Below are 20,826 nucleotides of genomic sequence, written 5' to 3' on the forward strand. Positions count from 1 at the left end.
ACTTCATTTCCCATCAAAAAGATATTAAAGATGTGATAATCTTTCCCAAGGTGTTATTAACCAAATCTGCATTTCATGATAATTATAAGGTTTGTGTGAGAAAATTGCCAGACCTTTTTTAAGTCTTCCAACTTCAGAGTCTTAAAACTTTCAGCTAAATTTTGAGGAGTGGGGCTGGGAGTCTGATATATAATTCTTTTTATTGACTTTCCAGTTTCTGTCATGTTATATATGCTGCTGACCTGTTTTTCAACTGAACCAGTAATTTAGTCCATTACTGGTCTGTGTAAATCTTAGCCACAGCTATTTCCCAAGGTGGTTTTGGGTCTAACGAGTGGTTGGTGTTGATGTCCAGCAGGAAATCTTGCAAACCAGATGACTGGTGTGGTTCAAACTGTAACCTTGTTAAAGCATTGGTCAGGTTGCACTTAGAGTTATTTAATTAGTTTCCCAATAATATTTGTGTACAATTTTTAGGTGACCACTACTTTTTTTTTCTTTCATCATAGTACAGAAAGAGACAGTTGCTTGTTGCTATCAGAGTCATACATTAATCCAATACTTTTTTTTCATTAAGTTATCTTTAGGCGGGCATTTTAATAACTGTTAGAACTTCACTTGAATACAAGTACCTATAATGGTGTTGTCAACTTAAATTGAAAGTTTTCAATATATTAGGCAGTCTAATAGAAAGGTTTTTTAAAAGTATAAGAACATTCTCTGCCTTCAAGAAACTAAGAGCCTTATTATGGGAGACAGCTATAAAATAAATTATAATAAAATATAATAAACAATACACTAGTGATAGAAACAAAATACTCTGGGATTATAGATAAGAGAGCAGGCAATTCATTCTGAGTTTTCAAGAAAGAATTCAAAAGAGGTAACATTTTAATGGGAAACGATTGGCTTTTGACTGGAAGAGAAAGTAAGTCCATTTTAAGGGACAAAAATAGTATGAGTTAAAAATTAAAGTGTATGTGTATATTTTTCTTCAAGTTTATTGAAGTGTAATTCACATAGAGTCTACCCTCTTAGGTGTACCATTCTTTGTATTTTGACGGACCTGTACAATTTCACAACTACCACCTAAAAGAAGATTAAAATTAAACATTTCCATCACTCCCAAAAAAATCCTCTCATGTTCCTTTGTAGTCAGTATATACGTGTACTTTTAGTAGAATTCTTGAGTGGAAAGTCAACTTATACATTATTTCTTTCATGGAATGTGCTTGTGATGTTGTATCAGAAAAGTCATTGCCTTTAAGTTCATCTAGGTTTTCTTCTAGGTCATCTTCTAGGAATTTTACAAGTTTTGCATTTTAAATTTAGGCCTGTGATCCATTTTGAGTTACTTTTTGTGAAGTGGGTAAGGTCGCTGTCTAGATTCATATTTTTGCATGTGGATGTCCAATCATTCTAGCAACACTTGTTAAAAAGACTATCTTTATAACATTGTATTGCCTTTGCTCCTTTGTCAAAGATCAGTTGACTGTATTTATAGGGGTCTATTTCTGAACTCTGTTCTTTGTCTATTCTTTTGCCAATACCACACCGTTTTGATTGCTGTAGCTTTACAGTACGTCTTGAAGTCAGAGAGTGTCAGTCCTCCAACTTTGTTCTTCTTCAGTATTGTGTTGGCCATTCTGTTTTGTTTTTATGTTTTGTTTTTTTGTCTTTCCATATCTTTAGAATCAGTTTGTCAGTATCCACAAAATACCTTGCTGGGATTTTGATTGAGATTACATTGTGTTTATAGATCAAGTTGGGAAGAACTGACATCTTGGCAATCAGTCTCCCTTTCATGAACATGAAATATGTTTTGATTTATTTAATTGTTCTTTGATATCTTTCATCAGAATTTTGTAGTTTTTCTCATGTAAACCTTGTACATATTTTGTTGGATATATACCTAAATTTTTCATTTGGGGGATGGTAATGTAAAGTGTATTGTGATTTTAGTTTCATACTGTTTGCTATGTAGGAAAGGGATTGACGTTCGTATATTAATCTTGTATACTGCAACCTTATTATAATTGCATATTAGTTTCAGGAATTTTTTTGTCAATTCCTCAAGATTTTCTACAAAGATGATCATGTCATCTGTGAACAAAGACAGCTTAATTTCTTCTTCCTTTTTATTTCCTATTTTTACACTATTTCATTAGCTAAGCCTTCCAGTACAACGATGAAAAGCTGAGGTGAGAGACATAATCCTTGCCTTCTTCCCCAGTTTTTACTTCATCCCTTTATATCACTCCCTCAGGTTAAAGACCTGTTTAAGTAGGAGGAATAACCTATTTGCTTACATTTTTTTATGCTTATTAGAAATTATATCTATTTGGGTGAAATAAATCTAGTATAGCTTATCTTTAGTCTTATTTTATTCACTTTAAGAAGTTTATTAATATTATTGAGTTTATGGTAACTGCGTAGATTTAATCCCATAGGTCATCTTATTTAGGTTTTCTTTCCAAACAATATTTAATGTGTTGGCCCATGAAGAGATGAAACAGCTGTGTGTGACTCACTTTATATTAAGATGTTTATTAAATTTATTAAGTGTCTTTCAAATCGTGTTAAATGGAGGCTTATAGGAAGATGTGCTTTAAGACCATCCTACCAGATCACTTGATCTTTTTCAGTGTTTGTGCTTTCTAGAAAGTGAAAGAAGATACTTGTTGAGTTTGCTTTATAGAATATATACTACACACACACCACATACATATAAAGTAATGTGAAGTTTGTGGACCTGTGATAAATGGACAACAGTATACCTGAACATGAGCTTCTCTGATTGCTTAGTGTAAAATTTGATATACAAAAAACTACGTATGATTGTGATTAAATCTGTTTACAGTATCTCCTATGACTAACATTACAGGAAAGAAGAGATTTTTTTATATTTCTTTTTTTTTTTTAACAGGAATCAAGTAAAAACCACAGAACCTCTATATTTATATTTGAGTATATATCAAACATTTTTCTCTTGGAAAAAGTTCTTCCAAAAGAGGGGAAAAGCATAACCCATTTCTGAGTGCCTTTTGTTTTAAGCTAAATTTCAAAGGACTGTCCTTGATACCTTATATTAAGCAGCTACTCTGTAAGATTAATGGGACTCTGTGGTTTGCATTTATTTCTTCAATTTGCTTTAAAAATTACTAAAATTTCAATATAATTTTAAGAAGCGATCAATAGAATATTTTAGATAAACAAAATATAATAAACTCTTCACTGTTCTTGAATGAGATTTACTGGTTTAGATTTCAGTTAATTTTCATAGTGCCTCTCAAAATGTTGTAAGGCTATGTCTTGCAAATTCTGTAGAAAGTATCTCTGTTTCGAAATTATAAATATTTGAAAAGAGTCGTATGATAAATGTTTTCATTGGTTCAATTTCGGCTCTGAGGTATGTAAAAAAAGGTGTTCAGAACATCCTCACCTTGGAATGGTCAGCTAGTAAGGTACAAAAGAATGTACTGACTATCTCTTATATCATCAAAATCCATGTGTGTCATTTCCAGGGTGCTGAATGTTAATTGAGACAATTAAGCAATTATCTGTTGAGGCAGACGGCAGAAGTAATACAGGCAATCTCCAGATATACTTTATACTTTATTTTAGATATAGTAAAGGGAGTCTGAAACCTTTTTGGCCAAAGGTTGATACTTTATAATTTCTAGCTTATTGTGATTAAATAACTAAAATAATACCTGGCCCAGAGAGGAAACACATTGCTACTTCTGGAATAATATGTCAATGAACAAACCTCAAATCTAGCACACCTTCTATTACTGTCCCCTATAAAAACTGCAAAAAGAGCTCCAATCATTTTCCTTCTTGTACAGACAATACTAGTAATAGTTGAAAAGGAGTAGTTATAGTATCAGAAGTAGAAACATTTGTAAAGATGTTCAACATGCTTAGTCAATAGTGAAATGCAAATAAAAACCACATGAGATTGCCAAGATGACTATAGTAATAATAATTTAAAAAGCAGAAAGTAAAATATTGTAAAGAATATGGAAAGATTGGAACCTTTGTACGTTGCTGTATTGCGAATATTATTTATTGATATTTGTACGTGAATGTTTAGCAGCATTATTCATAATTGCTGAAAAGTGGAAACAACTCCAGTGTCCCTCAACAGGTGAATAGATAAATAAAAGTGGTATGTATGTACAGTAGAATATTACTCAGCCATAAAAAGGAATGATGTTCAGATATGTACTACAACACTGATGAACCTCGAAAACATTATACTGAGTGAAATAAGCCAGATACAAGGGACAATTACTGTTTGATTCCATGTATATGAAGTATCTAGAATAGGCAAATTCATAGAGATGAAAAGTAGATTAGAGGTTGCCAGGGGCTGGGATGAGGAAGAATGGGTTATTGCTTAATGGGCGCAGAATTTCTGATGAGGATTATGAAAAAATTTTGAAATAGTGATGATGGTTGTATGGCATTGTGAATATAATTAATGCCACTTGTCCATTTCAAATTGGTGAAAATGGAAATTTTTGTTATATATGTTTTTTACCAAAATATATAAAGGAAGTACAAGTAGTAGTGTAATAATAGCACTTAACATTTAAATTTTACTATTTAACAGGCACTGTCCTGAGGTGTTTATATGTCATAAACTATCTGTTTCTCACTGTAGACATATTTTATCCACAAATAGTTAATATTAGTAAATGAAAGGCAAGAATATTGTACTGTAATAATTGAGGTCTTAATTATTATGGCCACCTTCTCTTTTATTGCCATCTGTTCCTGTAAAAGCACTTATAATTAGTTGGACCTCCAATGCCCCATGGATACTGAGGGATAACTGTATTTTTTTTCTATTAGAACTTTTTATTTAAAATTTGTATATTTTTAAAAGTTTATTTCTACTTATTTATTTATTTCCAAATCATATTTGGTACTTCCTACTTTTAAAAAGTTACGTGTGTTTTGGGAAAAAATTAGTTGTTATGGTATTTATTGAAGAAAATTTGTTTTATAAAATAGTTCTACAAGTCAAATATAAGAAAATGTATTTATGTTTCATGGATTGTCTATTAGACATTAATGTCCATGAGAGCAGCATCCCTGGAAACTAGTACACTGTCAGGTGTTGGTACACACCAAGCAAATATTTCTTGTATGATGGTTGGGAAAAAATGCATTAGCAAATTTATAAATTTACATAGAGAGATGGACAAGTTGGTAGGGAAATGATATGTAATAATTTACAAATTAGTATATGAGGGTAAACTTTCCTTTAAGACAATTTAATTTAAAAATAAGATATTAAAATGTATAGTTGAATTTCTACCATGAAGATTTATGATTTAATTTATAATTTAAACAATTTTAAGAAAGAAAAGACCAATAGAAAATCAACATTTATAGGATATTGTTCCAGTGGAACAGTTTCCTTAGTTAGCTGCTGTTATAGTCCATGATTCTGTTCTCTAGGGTCATCTCCCTCGTCCCTTGTCCTATTATGGTTTGTAATTTGGTATTTTCTCTCTGGAGTACAGTTTGAAGGTATGCATCAAAATAGAAAACAAGCGCAATTTTCAACCTGCTCATACTGCTTCTAGGAATTTTTTGTAAGACTGTAATTCACAGGTTCACAAAGATGCATGCATAAAAATCAAGATTTTTTTTAAATTGAAATATTGGAAACAACATGAATGTGCGTAGATAGCACAATGATAAAATGTAAATTTAATTTAATAAAACAAAAAATAGCATAGTTGTATTTATATAGAAATATGTCAGTACCTTTCTTGAGTGCAAAAGATTACTGAACAGTATTATACACATATTATTTAAAATGTTTATGTATATCTATGTATTTAAATACACAGAGAGCTCTCCAGAAGGTTGTTTGTCTAAGTGCTATCAGTGATTTTCTTTGGGTAATGGAACCCTGGATGATTTTCACTTCTTTACATTTTTCACGATGAATGTATGTGATTCTTACAAAAACAGTATATTTTATTGAACTTTATATGGTTCTTTTTTTTGTTTTTTGCGGTACGCGGGCCTCTCACTGTTGTGGCCTCTCCCGTTGCGGAGCGCAGGCTCAGCGGCCATGGCTCACGGGCCTAGCCACTCGGCGGCATGTGAGATCCTCCCAGACCGGGGCACGAACCCGTGTCCCCTGCATCAGCAGGCGGACTCTCAACCACTGCGCCACCAGGGAAGCCCCTATATCGTTCTCAATTAGCCACTTGTGGATCATTCACTTTACAAATTAACTGTTTAAGACATAAACTTTTGCCACACCATTCAGCATCTTTCTGAGTCATCTTTCCTAATATCAACTGATATTTATTCAAGAAATTATCTTATTTTAATATTATTCTGAAAAGAACAAAATCAAAAGCATAGATTATTCAAATTCTTTTAAAGCCAAATGGAAGTGAGGTCTTACCAGACATACTACTTATATTATGTAGCTTTAGTAACTAGGTAATATTAAGTGATTACTACTGCTGAACATGAGTGTGCAGATATAATTATTGCTGAAGCTCTTCATTTGAGAGCTGGTAAATTACTTAGCCTCTCTGGGTCTCAGATCACTCATCTGAAAATGAGGAAGAATGTCATCTGATTTAGAAATCTGTTGTGTTTAATATGGTACAACCACATGTAAAGCACTTGTAACAGTGTCTGAAACTTTAAAGTGGTCAAAAAAGTTAGCTCTTTTTAGCTGTCTATCTATCTAAAGTAAAGTCAGTCACCTTGTATTTTCTCAAGTAGATCTATGCTTTTACTTAGGGTATATTTTATGTAGGATGCTTCTTTCAAATGATAATGTGAGGTTTATTTTGGCTCAAACAAGCTCAAAAATAGTCTTCTATTATAGTATACTGTCAGAATTAAGAAATGAAGCTCAGGAATGAATTTTTATTGCATTGTCATTGTCATTGCATTGTCATTTTTAGCTAATGTTATCCTCTTTGACTAGTTCTTGTTGGACCCCTGGAAAAGCATGGCCTACTTATAGTTAATTATTTATTGATTAGTCTGACTTATTAATATAACAATTCATTTTAAGGAGAAATCATTTTCAGAATTATTGATGACTCTGAGAAGTTTATTTGCAGTTTAATTCCAATAATTTTTACTTGTTCTGTTTTTGTTATGTTCACTCCCATCGCAAAGCTTAAATTGAATATTTTCAGTCTCATATGAGAATTGTATTATATTTATCATTTTGAAGTCTAATTATTTGCCTGGTAAAACACATTTTATCATGCGTGTTTTATAAATAGGATTAGGTATTGTTTCTGACTATGAAATTCTGTGCTCATCTAGACTTTCAAAGAATAGAACATTAAAGTCTCAGTTATTATTACATATCATATGCTAAGCCTACTGATTTATTAGTCAAATGCTTTTCACAAATTCATATGGTACCAATAATTTCCCATCACCATGTCATGATTTATATCACAGTTTGGATTTGTTTTTAAAGAAAAACCACATTTTTGTAATTTTTCTTGTTTTCTTGAAACATAAAGATAAAAAATAACATTAAAATTAAAAACAGGAATAATAGATTATCTTAACTTTCTATTTGGTCACTTACTCAATGTAGACTGCCTGCCTAAAAAATGTTTTAAATCAGAACAACTTGGAATGACATAGATCTGTTTTAAAATATTGGGTGTCAGAGTTGGTTTATATTTAAAGGAGGCTTCTATGTAAGTGGCATTCTAAATCTGAGAAAATATCTTACTTGCCTTTAGTAACTGAATGAGAAATCTATGTGAGTAGGAATATATATGTATATGTATATATGTATATGTATATGTATATATGTTTTGTTTTCCCTAAGAGCACTGTTCAGAACAAGTATCTGGCTTATCTGTGTTGAAGATATTGAGGCTACAAATGTTGAACTTTCTTAAGAAAACTTCGTTCAAACTCCAATTGTCTAGTCTATGATAATTAGCTGATGGCTCTGTGTGCTTTTTCATTAGCACATTGGAATAAAAATAAATACATGAACTTTATATTCTTTAACATTAGCTATCACATAATATTCCTTTGACCGTTTTCATAGATTTATTTTTTTGAATCTATGGTAAAATCTTGAGATGAGAACAGTCATCTATCAATTTCTGTAACAGTGCTTTACTAGAAACACAATCTGTTAAGATAATTATTCATCAGGCAAACATCAGTTATAATCTGATTGCTCTCTTACTGCAAGCTAATAATAATTTTAATGAGTAAATTTTCCAAATTTAATTTTAGGAAAGGACATTTTATCACTTTCTGATTCACTTCATATTTGGAATGTTTTTAAATTAGATCTCATGTCATGTATTTTATTGAGTTTGGGGGCAAAAAAAGTATATCTTGACTGATGGAAGAAAGGTGAATTCAGGTTTTTTGGCTCCTAAGCCTTCATTTTAGCAAACTTTCTTCTTTCCTCTAGTAACCACTTCAAATGAATTCTACCAGCTGTTCTCCGTGTTGATAGATTATCAGTCTCAGAGCCATAATCATAATGCAGTTATCTTTCCTTGTAGCATCAGAGGCTCCTTGAAATGCTTGCCACAGAGAAGGAACTGTTAAAAGAAAAAATAAAGGAAGCTTTGACTCAGCAATCTCAAGAACAGAAGGTAGTACTTTAAGTTTGCTTGGACTGTGGAAAGAATGTTCTGTTACCTCAAATAATACTTTAATGTCTAGCTGTCTTATCATTTACAGGAAATATTGGAAAAATGTTTGGAGGAAGAAAGGCAAAGAAACAAAGAAGCATTAGTATCTGCTGCAAAGGTATTTCTCTCTGAAAAGTTTATTCTGTAGCTTAATTTCAATTATAGTTCTACTTTTGTTATGTTTACCCCCACCTCAAAGCCTAAAATGAATGTTGTTGGTCTCATATAAGAATTGTTTTTGTCATCTTTATGTCTAATTATTTGCCTGGTAGAGACCCATCAGTAACAATCAGTTTCTTTGTAAATAAGTGGAATTAACAAACTGAGTTTATTAATGGTTAGTCAATCTACACTTTTTTTTTTTTTTTTTTGCGGTATGCAGGCCTCTCACTGTTGTGGCCTCTCCCGTTGCGGAGCACAGGCTCCGGATGCGCAGGCTCAGCGGCCATGGCTCACGGGCCCAGCCGCTCCACGGCATGTGGGGTCTTCCCGGACCGGGGCACGAACCCGTGTCCCCTGCATCGGCAGGCGGACTCCCAACCACTGCGCCACCTAGTCAATCTTTTAAAAATATTTCATTCCAGAAAAATCAAAATTTTTTTTTCTTCTTCTACTGTTCATATTCTTGTTAAATTTACATTACACAAGATAATGATAATATTGAAATGCTTTACATTTAGATTATTAATCACTTGTTTCAAATAATATATCTACATAGGAACACTAATATCCACTTGGTATTTGATAGATATCATACAAGTAATGAGTGTGTGTGTGTGTGTGTGTATGTATATATGTATATATGTATCAAGGTATGTGGTTTTTAAAGTCAACTTTGAAATAGATCATCTGGGTAGTATATTCATAGATGTTAAATATATGTATACTAATATATACATATGTTGACCTGAAATATACTGTCAGATATTTGTCCAGCAAAAATGGGTTTATTCAGGATTAGGAGAGAATTTTAATTTGGGGTCTGCAGCCATGGCGAGCCATGTACAAGTTCCCACATGACAAGGAGAACACTTTTTTTTTTTTTTTTTTTTTGTGGTACGTGGGCCTCTCACTGTTGTGGCCTCTCCCGTTGCGGAGCACAGGCTCCGGACACGCAGGCTCAGCGGCCATGGCTCACGGGCCTAGCCGCTCCACGGCATGTGGGATCTTCCTGGACCAGGGCACGAACCCATGTCCCCTGCATCGGCAGGCGGACTCTCAACCACTGCGCCACCAGGGAAGCCCCAAGGAGAACACTTTTATAGAGAGGAAAGGAAGTTGTGAGGGCTACAGGAAATACAGAGTCCATGGCTTTTCATTGGCTGAGTCGCTGCCAGGAAAGAAGAGGAGTCTTTCTTCTTCCTGTTGGTCTCTACTATAGTTGCAGGGCATGAGAGTTCCCCCTTAAATAGATCTCCTGACACTATTTAATTGAGATTTCTGTTTATGAATTTTTTACATTTTCCCCTTTGATCAAGACCTTTTTCTGAAAGCACCACTGATCAAGAATCAAGGTTTCTAATTTTAGCTCTTTTTGTCCCTCAATTTCTGGGTGTGGTGTCTCATGTCAGAGCGAAAGTGCAGATTGGAAAACTGTTGCAGTCACATTCAAGTAACGAGGAGGGGTAGGAGGGAGACCTCTTAGGCAGTTTTCTGAAGTCCATATCTTATCAAGATTATAGACATTGGAGATCATCTGAAGTGTTATGTCATCATCAAAGGTTTGGTGACAAACTTCTAAGAGGCCTGGCCTGGTATCTTGGGAAAGCTGTCTCATCAGATGTCATCTGCTTCATTTCTGGGAAATCTTTACTTTCAGGTCACCAGATGATGTACAGGTCCAGTCAGGATTAGGTGCTTTCTTTAGGTGTGTCATTTGAATCCAAGAGTCTATTCCTTGTTGTTTGGTGGCACAAGGGTTGGTTATGAGTGCCTGATAGGGGCCTCTCCAGTGAGGTTGAAGAGCATTCTTTTGGAAGTGTCTTTTCCAGTAAACAAAATCTCTAGGTTGCAAGATGTGATGCTTAAGGTCATCATCTCCCAAGGGCGCACTGTGAAAAGATTGCTCTACCAGGGCATGGTTATTTTTAATGGAAACAACTAGGCCTTTGCAATATTGGAGTATCTCTCCTTTTATCAGTTGTGGGTCAAAAGAGGCAGGAGCCAAGTGCATTGGGTGTCCTGTGACTATCTCAAAGGGTGAGAGTTTACGAGTTCCAAAAGGAGTGGATCTGGGATTTCGAGGGCCAACAGCAATGCTTTTGGCCAAGGTATTTGGAGGGCCTCTACAAATTTTTCTAAGTGAATCTTAATAATGCTGTTAGTGCATTTAACTAAACCAGAGGATTGAAGGTGGTAAGCATAGTGAAAACGTTGTAAAACTGGCCAAACAGCGCAAACTTGTTGAAGCACCTAGCCAGTAAAATGGATTTCTAAATCACTATGATGTTTGAGAGGAGCTCCTCAAGTAGGGACAATCTTTTCCAAAAGTACTTTAGCCCCAGAAGAGGGAGTAACCGGTCTGCAAGGGAAGGCTTCTTTCAGTCCACTATAAAATCTACAGACCATGACTAAAACGTGAAGTTCATTAGCGATCCCCACTGTTTGAACCACGGCATGGGCTGCTTTATAGTAGTGGGGTTGAACACCGAGATTGTGCCTTTGGTGTCAGAGCAGAAAGAGGTTCATCCTCAATCAGGAGAAATATTTCTCCACGCCGATTAAGAGGGAGAACTGGGAAGAGCCCCTATAATTCCTCAAAGCCCCGTTATTGAGAATTGAAAGGACATTGGAAAGGCTGGTTAGAGGACTGAAAGCACTCAAACACTTAAATTTGTAATAATCTTTCCCAGTGTCCTGGCTTTTTGCAATAATAGCAGAAACTGGGAAAGTTTTGATTTCATTCAGGAATCTTCATTTGCTTGATTTGAAGATTAAGAAATATGGTGTTCTTCCTTTTAGGTGACTCATGTGGAGTGTGAGAGAGCTGGTTTGCTAGATTAATTAAGTCTGAACTAGAGATAGTTTTCCATTTCATCCTAGTCCTTTTTACTAGAAGGGAAAATGTCCCAGTCCAGCCCATTAATAACACAGAGTTAAAAGCTGCCTGGGTGGAATCAACATCTGAGGGAAGACCAGAATTTTCTTTAGAAGCAGTCTGAAGTCATGTAGTAGTCATGAACAGGTTCATCCAATGTTTGTGTGCAAGGTTGGATTCTGTTCCAATCAACAGGCTTTGGTAAAGCCCTAGGAATTGCTCGATGAAGCCACCTAGCGATTGCCTGAACCTAACCATGTAAGTTAGACCTTTCAGGATTTTCCCAATTAGCAGTTTTCATCCTATGCTGGGCCTGGCCTTAACCAACAAGTATATGAACCAGCTGATATGAGTCATAGAAACAAGGTTAATAAGTTTGAATGACTATATTAAATTCCTCAGCAAATCTGAGGATCTTTGATTTATTTTGGGAAAATACTTGACTATGGCTTGCAGTTCAGCTTTAATCCAGAGAATATAGGAAATTCAGAGTTGAACTTCTGGATCCTCAGAAGGCTTAATTTTATAGGGAAAATTTCTGAAAAGTTCAGAGGGAAAGGGGGTGGGAAGAGTTTTAGAGAAAAGGAGAAGTTTGACAGGATAATTAGTATGGGGTATAGAGGAGACATCAGCGGCATAGAAGGGTGGGAGGAAGATGGCGCCAGAGGCACAGTCTGGCCATGAGGATGCGAGGATGAGAGACGAGATGGTACCAGAGGAAGCCAAGGAAGAAGAACCTGAGGCTTTGGGGAGCCATTTCATCTTTCCTTAATTGCTGGTTTGCCTCAGTTAATCTTGAAATCTTATTTTGCAGAGAGAGAGTTTTAAGCTTCTGATAATATTGGGAAGCCTTAAGATACCAATCGAAATAGGCATACCACTTAGTTCTGGAAATTTTTGAGCTATTGTGATCTAATTCAGTTTTAAGGAAATTAAGTTTGGGGATTCCAAAAGTTTCCCATAATGGCCACTGATTTTTTTTTTTTTTTTTTCGGTACGCGGGCCTCTCACTGCTGTGGCCTCTCCCGTTGCGGAGCACAGGCTCCGGACACGCAGGCTCAGCGGCCATGGCTCACGGGCCCAGCCGCTCCGCGGCATGTGGGATTTTCCCGGACTGGGCACGAACCCACGTCCCCTGCATCGGCAGGCGGACTCTCAACCACTGCGCCACCAGGGAAGCCCAGCCACTGATATTTTAACTTGCCTTTGGTCAGGTCGGTCCTTTTAGTCAGAAGTGAGCATGAAGGGGTAGGAACTATGGTTTTTAAATACCAGTTTGGCTGGAGTCCCTGTAGGGGTAGCACCCTCAAAATACTTAGTTAACTGGGATCCCATTTCTCAGAGGTTTTTCTCTAGAATAAAAGAACAATTTTCAAACAGCTTAAATAACTTACAGCTCAAAAAGCTTGCAAACTAATACCAGCCAGTTCTAAGGAGACAGCTTGGTGCTAAAGGAGCCAGGCCAAAGGCTTTTACAGGCAATTTCCAGAGAATAGTCCCTTCCAAAGGAAGAGGCCGAAGGCTGAAAAACCAATACACTTTTCAGTGAAGAAGTCCCTATTACCAAAGGAATGGGCTGAAGGCGTTTCCAGCCAGCTTCGGTTGAAACGGTCTTATCTCAAAATCAGACCAAAGTTCCAAATGCATGCAGAACAAGGCCTTAGCCAGAAAGATGAAACCTTAAAATAGATTCTGAATAAAACCTGGAGAGCTTCAAACACAAAGAGGGCATGAACTTGGGTCTAGGAGAAAGACGTACCTTCAAACTCCAAGGTCAGCAAGAAAGCAGTGAGTAACAGTGGGCTCAGTTGTGGGTACCACATCTGTTCAATAGCCCCAGAGCCTTCGGAGGTCTTCTCTGGTCCCCATATGGGCCACCAAAGTGTTGACCTAAAATAAATAGACTGCCAGATATTTATCCAGCAATAATGAGTTTATTCAGGAACAGCAGAGAATTGCAGTTTGGGGTCTGCAACCATGGTGAGCCACGTGCAAGTCCCCATACAACAAGGGAGAATGCTTTATCAAGGGGAAAAGAAAGTTGGGAGGGCTGTGGTAAACAGAGTCCGGGGCATTTCATTGGCTGAGTTCTTGCCAGGGAAGTAGAGGAGTCTGTCTTCTTCCTGTTGGACTCTGCCATTGTCGAAGCACTTATAAGGTGAGAGCTCTGCCTTATGGTCCCCTGACACTATTTAATTGAGCTTTCTGTTTATTAATTTTTTAACACAAATATGGCACTGAGTGTTGAGTTTGGGATTTAGATTTAAATTTAGTAAACAAACGTTGAAAGTCTCATAGGTACAGATCACTGTGCTGAGGTGGAAGTTCAAGAATGACTATGATTTTGTCTTTCTTAAAGAATTCACAATCAGGTAAATAAACATTGTTTATGTACTAATAAGGTAAGAAGGAATGCATTAAATTATTATGAGTATATAGAGAGTATTTCCATGGCATTCATAGGAGGTTTTTTATTGTTTCATTTTGTTTTTTTATTTATTTATTTGGTTGCGCTGGGTCTTAGTTAGTTGTGGCATGTGGGATCTAGTTCCTCTACCAGGAATCAAACCCGGGCCCCCTGCATTGGGAGCACAGAGCCCTAGCCACTGGACCACCAGGGAAGTCCCCCATAGGAGTTTTTGACAATAAATTTCTTTTGAACTGAGCCTTGAAGGATGGCTAACATTCTGAATAGTGAGATTGAATTTTATTCCATAGGTAAGTAGAGACACATTGAAATTTCTGAGTATAGGTGGGTCATAATGGTAACTGACATTAATTTTGGGGAAGTTGGAGCAAGAAAGGCCAAAGGCAGGGAAAGAATTAACAGAGTGCATCTGAAGTTTGCATAAGACAGAAATAGAATAGTAGTAGTAGCTTGGAAAGGAATGAAATAGGCAAATTCTAGAAGTAGTTAGGAGATAGAATCAACATGTTTGGTGTGGATGAGGTGGCCAGTTTGTGAACTGCCAGAATATTCATTCAGCAGCAACATAGAAAGTAATACTATTTCCTAGATATAGAGTTTGAGCTGCCTGTGATGTATCTAGATGATAAAGTCAAGTAGGCAGCTAAATCTACATGACATTTACAGCTCGGTAGATAGGAATCTCCTGAAGATATTAATATGGGTTAGTATAATGGTTTTTTTTGTTTTCCAGCAGAGAGATGGTAATAGTAGCCATGTAAATTATTGTCATGTATAATTACCTCAAAGGAGTAACAAGTAGAGTAACAAGTGGTCCAAGTTCTTAGCCCTGAAAGAACTCCAAAATTTAAAATCCAGAGGAAGGACGAAGTTACAAAGAATTGAAAAGACTCAGCAAAATGCATAGGAGAAATATAAGCAGCAGGCTCTCATGAAAACCAAGAAAAGAGAGGGCTTCACAAAATCAGAAATAACTATATAGAATGTTGCTTTGAGGTCATGAATGTAAGGATTAAAACAAAAAATATCGTTTGGTTTAAACAACATGGAAGGCATTGGTGAACATAGTGAGAGAGTAATTTAGGACGAGAATTGTGCAATACAATAGGAGTTCAAAAAATGGTGACTGTCAGCTTTAATGACTTTTGTCAAATTTAGTTGTGAACGGGAAGCAAGAAAAAAGTGGTGGGAGGTCGATGGACTTTACTATGTACGATGGTTTCTTGAGGAAAATTCTTGTGCAGCTGTTTGAGTTGCAACTGAAATAGGCTCTTTTTCCATGGAACGCCATTTTACTGAATTAGTAGGGTTATACAGACTTTAGTATTTGGCAGACATTTTGTCCAAAATAAGCAGAGTGAGCCCAGCACCTTAAGGACAAAAACTGACAGTTCTTGTTGCCAATGATAAAATTCGAGCTTTAAAAAAAAATTAGAATTTTAGAAAATTTATTTCTACTTTTTAATAAAGACTCTTCTTATGAGATTGATGGTGTTATTAACAAAAATGTGGCTTTTTTGGTTATAATATAGTGAAATGTGTCATCATCTGGAGGAGATGCATAAGTCATTGGATCAATGTTTGCCAAATAAAAAATGTTTAAAAAATATGTAAAGGATTCATTCAAAATGCAAGAAAAGATTGTAATGTAACAGAGTACAAAAAGTTCATTGACATGATTTTATTTTTCTTATTGCAACTTGCCTTTAAGAACTACCCCTTGTTAAGTTTTGGTATGGAATCAGAAAGAATATCTACAGTAATCTCAACTGGCTACTAAATAATTCTCGCTTTTCTTCTACATATATTTGTGAGGCTGGGTTTTTCTTATATACTTCAACTAAAAATATCATTACAGATTTAAAACAGAAGGCAGGTATAAGAATCTAGGCTCTCTTCTATTAAGTCAGATAGTAAAGAGGTTTATAAACATTCTTCTCACTTTTTAATTTTGGAAAATGTAGTTATTTTTCATAAAATACAGTATAAATATATAATGCACTTACTGTTATTAATTATAAATGAATTAATAAATAAGTATTTTCTCTTGGTTTGAATATCTAATATGGTAAATCTTAATATGTATAACCCATGTAAACAAAAGCTCTTAGAAGTCCTCTATAATTTTTAAGAGTATAACGAGATCCTAAGACAAAATAGTTTGAACACTGCTACTTTAGGCCAAGACTTGGTTTCTTTGAAGTTTAGAAATGCCATGGAAATAAGTTGGTTATTTGTGTAAAAACAAATAATTAATTTTATTTTACAGCAGTTATTACATATGAGTAAAAAAAAAACAATGTCAGAAATAAACCCTATAGCATCAAAATTTTGAGTTTTTTAGGTTAACTCAAGTCTGTCTTATTCAAGGAACTATTGTGGTCACTCATTCAAATATTTTTGTTTTCGTCATTATTTGTTTTGAAGCTTGAGAAAGAAGTGATGAAGGATGCAGTTTTAAAAGCTGTAGAAGAAGAAAGAAAAAATTTGGAAAAAGCCCATGCAGAAGAAAGGGAGTTATGGAAGACTGAGCATGCAAAAGATCAAGAGAAAGTATCTCAGGCAATTCAAAGAGCTATACAAGAGCAAAGAAAAATTAGTCAGGTTAGTAAAATTAGTTCTTTATAAATATTTTCATTTTTCTTATTTTTGCAAAATAAAGTAGCTTTACTATTACTTTATCATACTTAATCTTACTGGGCATAATTATTTTACTTTTGAGTATAATACTTTAACTGAATAATTTTTAAAATATCTCTACTTTTCACATTTTTTTTCTTTTAATTTCTCTTTTTTTAACATCTTTATTGGAGTATAATTGCTTTACAATGCTGTGTTACTTTCTGCTTTATAACAAAGTGAATCAGCTATACATATACATATGCCCCCATATCTCTTCCCTCTTGCGTCTCCCTCCTTCCCACCCTCCCTATCCCACCCCTCTAGGTGGTCACAGAGCACTGAGCTGATCTCCCTGTGCTATGGGTCTGCTTCCCACTAGCTATGTATTTCACATTTGGTAGTATATATATGTCCATGCCACTCTCTCACTTTGTCCCAGCTTACCCTTACCCCTACCCATGTCCTCAACTCCATTCTCTAGTAGGTCTGCGTCTTTATTGCTGTCTGGCCCCATTTTTTTTTGATTCCATATATATGTATTAGCATACAGTATTTGTTTTTCTCTTCCTGACTTACTTCATTCTGTATGACAGACTCTAGGTCCATCCACCTCACTACAAATAATTCAATTTCATTTCTTTATATGGCTGACCATGTCCTGGAGATTGTAAATAGAGCTGCAATTAACACTTTGGTACATGACTCTTTTTGAATTATGGTTTTCTCAGGGTATATGCCCAGTAGTGGGATTGCTGGGTTGTAAGGTAGTTCTATTTTTAGTTTTTTAAGAAGCCTCCATACTGTTCTCCATAGTGGCTATATCAATTTACATTCCCACCAACAGTGCAAGAGGGTTCCCTTTTTTACACATCCTCTCCAGCATTTATTGTTTGTAGATTTTTTGATGATGGCCATTCTGACTGGTGTGAGATGATATCTCATTGTAGTTTTGATTTGCATTTCTCTAATGATTAATGATGTTGAGCATTCTTCCATGTGTTTATTGGCAATCTGTATATCTTCTTTGGAGAAATGTCTATGTAGCTCTTCTGCCCATTTTTGGATTGGGTTGTTTGTTTTTTTGATATTGAGCTGCATGAGCTACTTATAAATTTTGGAGATTAATCCTTTGTCAGTTGCTTCATTTGCAAATATTTTCTTCTGCTCTGACCGTTGTCTTTTCTCTTGTTTATGGTTTCCTTTACTGTGCCAAAGCTTTTAAGTTTCATTAGGTCCCATTTGGTTATTTTTGTTTTTATTTCCATTTCTCTTACAGGTGGGTCAAAAAGGATCTTGCTGTGATTTATGTCATAGAGTGTTCTGCCTATGTTTTCCTCTAAAAGTTTGATAGTGTCTGGCCTTACATTTAGGTCTTTAATCCATTTGGAGGGTTTTTTTTAATGTATGATGTTATGGAGGTCCAAATATCATTCTTTTACATATAGCTGTCCAGTTTTCCCACCACCACTTATTGAAGAGGCTGTCTATTCTCTACTGTATATTCCTGCCTCCTTTATCAAAGATAAGGTGACCATAGTGCATGGGTTTATCTCTGGGCTTTCTATCCTGTTCCATTGATCTATATATCTGTTTTTGTGCCAGTACCATACTGTGTTGAGTACTGTAGCTTAGTACTATAGTCTGAAGTCAGGGAGACTGATTACTCCAGCTCCATTTTTCTTTCTCTAGATTGCTTTGGCCATCTGGGGTGTTTTGTGTCTCCATATGAGTTGTGAATTATTTTGTTCTAGATCTGTGAAAAATGACATTGGTAGTTTGATAGGGATTGCATTGAATCTGTAGATTGCTTAGGGACAATTGCTGTGGCTAAAACTTCCCAAACTATGTTGAATAAGAGTGGTGAGAGTGGGCAACCTAGTCTTGTTCCTGATCTTAGTGGAAATGGTATCAGTTTTTCACCATTGAGGATGATGTTGGCTGTGGGTTTGTCATATATGGCCTTTATTTTCTTGAGGAAAGTTCCCTCTATTCCTGCTTTGTGCAGGGTTTTTATCATAAATGGGTGTTGAATTTTGTCAAAAGCTTTCTCTGCATCGATTGATGATCATATGGTTTGTCTCCTTCAATTTGTTAATATAGTGTATCACATTGATTTGCATATATTGAAGAATCCTTGCATTCCTGGGATAAACCCCACTTGATCATGGTGTATGATCCTTTTAATGTGCTGTTGGATTCTGTTTACTAGTATTTTGTTGAGGATTTTTGCATCTGTGTTCATCAGTGATATTTGCCTGTAGTTTTCTTTCTTTGTGACATCTTTATCTGGTTTTGGTATGAGGGTGATGGTGGCCTCATAGAATGAGTTTGGGAGTGTTCCTCCCTCTGCTGTATTTTGGAAGAGTTGGAGAAGGATAGGTGTTAGCTCTTCTCTAAATGTTTGGTAGAATTCACCTGTGAAGCCATCTGGTCCTGGGCTTTTGTTTGTTGGAAGATTTTTAATCACAGATTCAATTTCAGTGCCTGTGATTGGTCTGTTCATATTTTCTATTTTTTCCTGGTTCATTCTCGGAAGGTTGTGCATTTCAAAGAATTTTCCATTTCTTCCAGGTTGTCCTTTTCATTGGCATCATTGGCATAGAGTTGCTTGTAGTAATCTCTCATGATCCTTTGTATTTCTGCAGTGTCAGTTGTTACTTCTCCTTTTTCATTTCTAATTCTATTGATTTGAGTATTCTCCCTTTTTTCCTTCATGAGTCTGGTTAATGGTTTACCAATTTTGTTTATCTGCTCAAAAAACCTGCTTTTAATTTTATTGATCTTTGCTGTCGTTTCCTTCATTTCTTTTGCATTTATTTCTCATCTGATCTTTATGATTTCTTTCCTTCTGCTAAATTAGGGGTTTTTTTGTTCTTCTTTCTCTAATTGCTTTAGGTGTAAGGATAGGTTGTTTATTTGAGATGTTTCTTGTTTCTTCAGGTAGGATTGTATTGCTCTAAACTTCCCTTTAGAACTGCTTTTGCTGCATCCCATAGGTTTTGGGTCATCCTGTTTTCATTGTTTTTTGTTTCTAGGTGTTTTTTAATTTCCTCTTTGATTTCTTCAGTTATCTCCTGGTTATTTAGTAGTATATTGTTTAGCCTCCATGTATTTGTATTTTTTACAGATTTTTTCTTGTAATTGATATCTAGTCTCATAGCTTTGTGGTCAGAAAAGATACTTGATACAATTTCATTGATACGATTTCAGTTTTCTTAAATTTACGTAGGCTTGATTTGTGACCCAAGATATGATCTATGCTGGAGAATGTTACATGAACACTTGAGAAGAAAGTGTATTCTGTTCTTTTTGGATGGAATGTCCTATAAATATCAATTAAATCCGTTTTGTTTAATGTATCATTTAAAGCTTGTGTTTCCTTATTTATTTTCATTTTGGATGATCTGTTCAGTGGTGGAAATGGGGTGTTAAAGTCCCCTACTATGATTGTGTTACTGTTGATCTCCCCTTTTATGGCTGTTAGTTTTTGTCTTATGTATTGAGGTGCTCCTATGTTGGGTACATAAATATGTACAATTGTTATACCTTCTTGGATTGATCCCTTGATCATTACATAGTGTCCTTCTTTGTCTCTTGTAATAGTCTTTGTTTTAATGTCTATTTTGTCTGATATGAGAATTGCTACTCCAGTTTTCTTTTGATTTCCATTTGCATGGAATATCTTTTTCCATCCCCTCACTTTCAGTCTGTATGTGCCCCTAGGTCTGAAGTGGGTCTCTTATAGACAGCATCTATACGGGTCTTGTTTTTGTATCCATTCAGCCAGTCTACGTCTTTTGGTTGGAGTATTTAATTCATTTACATTTAAGGTAATTATTGATATGTATGTTCCTATTCCCATTTTCTTAATTGTTTTGGGTTTGTTATTGTAGGTCTTTTCTTTCTCTTGTGTTTCCTGCATATAGAAGTTCCTTTAGCATTTGTTGTAATGCTGGTTTGGTGGTGCTGAATTCTCTTAGCTTTTGCTTGTCTGTAAAGCTTTTAGTTTTTCCATCAAATCTGAACGAGAACCTTGCTGGGTAGAGTAATCTTGGTTG

At 35.4% G+C, this 20,826-nt stretch overlaps 1 protein-coding gene across 4 annotated transcripts in view; it reads left to right on the plus strand.

Annotated features, from left to right (window-relative positions):
- The window catches only part of CCDC91 (coiled-coil domain containing 91), a 378,567-nt gene that overhangs the window by 262,232 nt on the left and 95,509 nt on the right, over nt 1–20,826 (plus strand). For all 4 annotated transcript variants that reach the window (XM_024733359.1, XM_024733361.1, XM_024733360.1 and 1 more), the window contains exons 9-11: nt 8,550–8,642; nt 8,731–8,799; nt 16,574–16,750. In XM_024733359.1, coding sequence (XP_024589127.1) covers nt 8,550–8,642; nt 8,731–8,799; nt 16,574–16,750 — 339 coding nt within the window. The remainder of the gene's footprint in view (nt 1–8,549; nt 8,643–8,730; nt 8,800–16,573; nt 16,751–20,826) is intronic.

Source organism: Neophocaena asiaeorientalis, unplaced genomic scaffold (assembly GCF_003031525.2).
Source record: "Neophocaena asiaeorientalis asiaeorientalis breed wild unplaced genomic scaffold, Neophocaena_asiaeorientalis_V1.1 scaffold150, whole genome shotgun sequence".
NCBI lineage: Eukaryota > Metazoa > Chordata > Mammalia > Artiodactyla > Phocoenidae > Neophocaena > Neophocaena asiaeorientalis.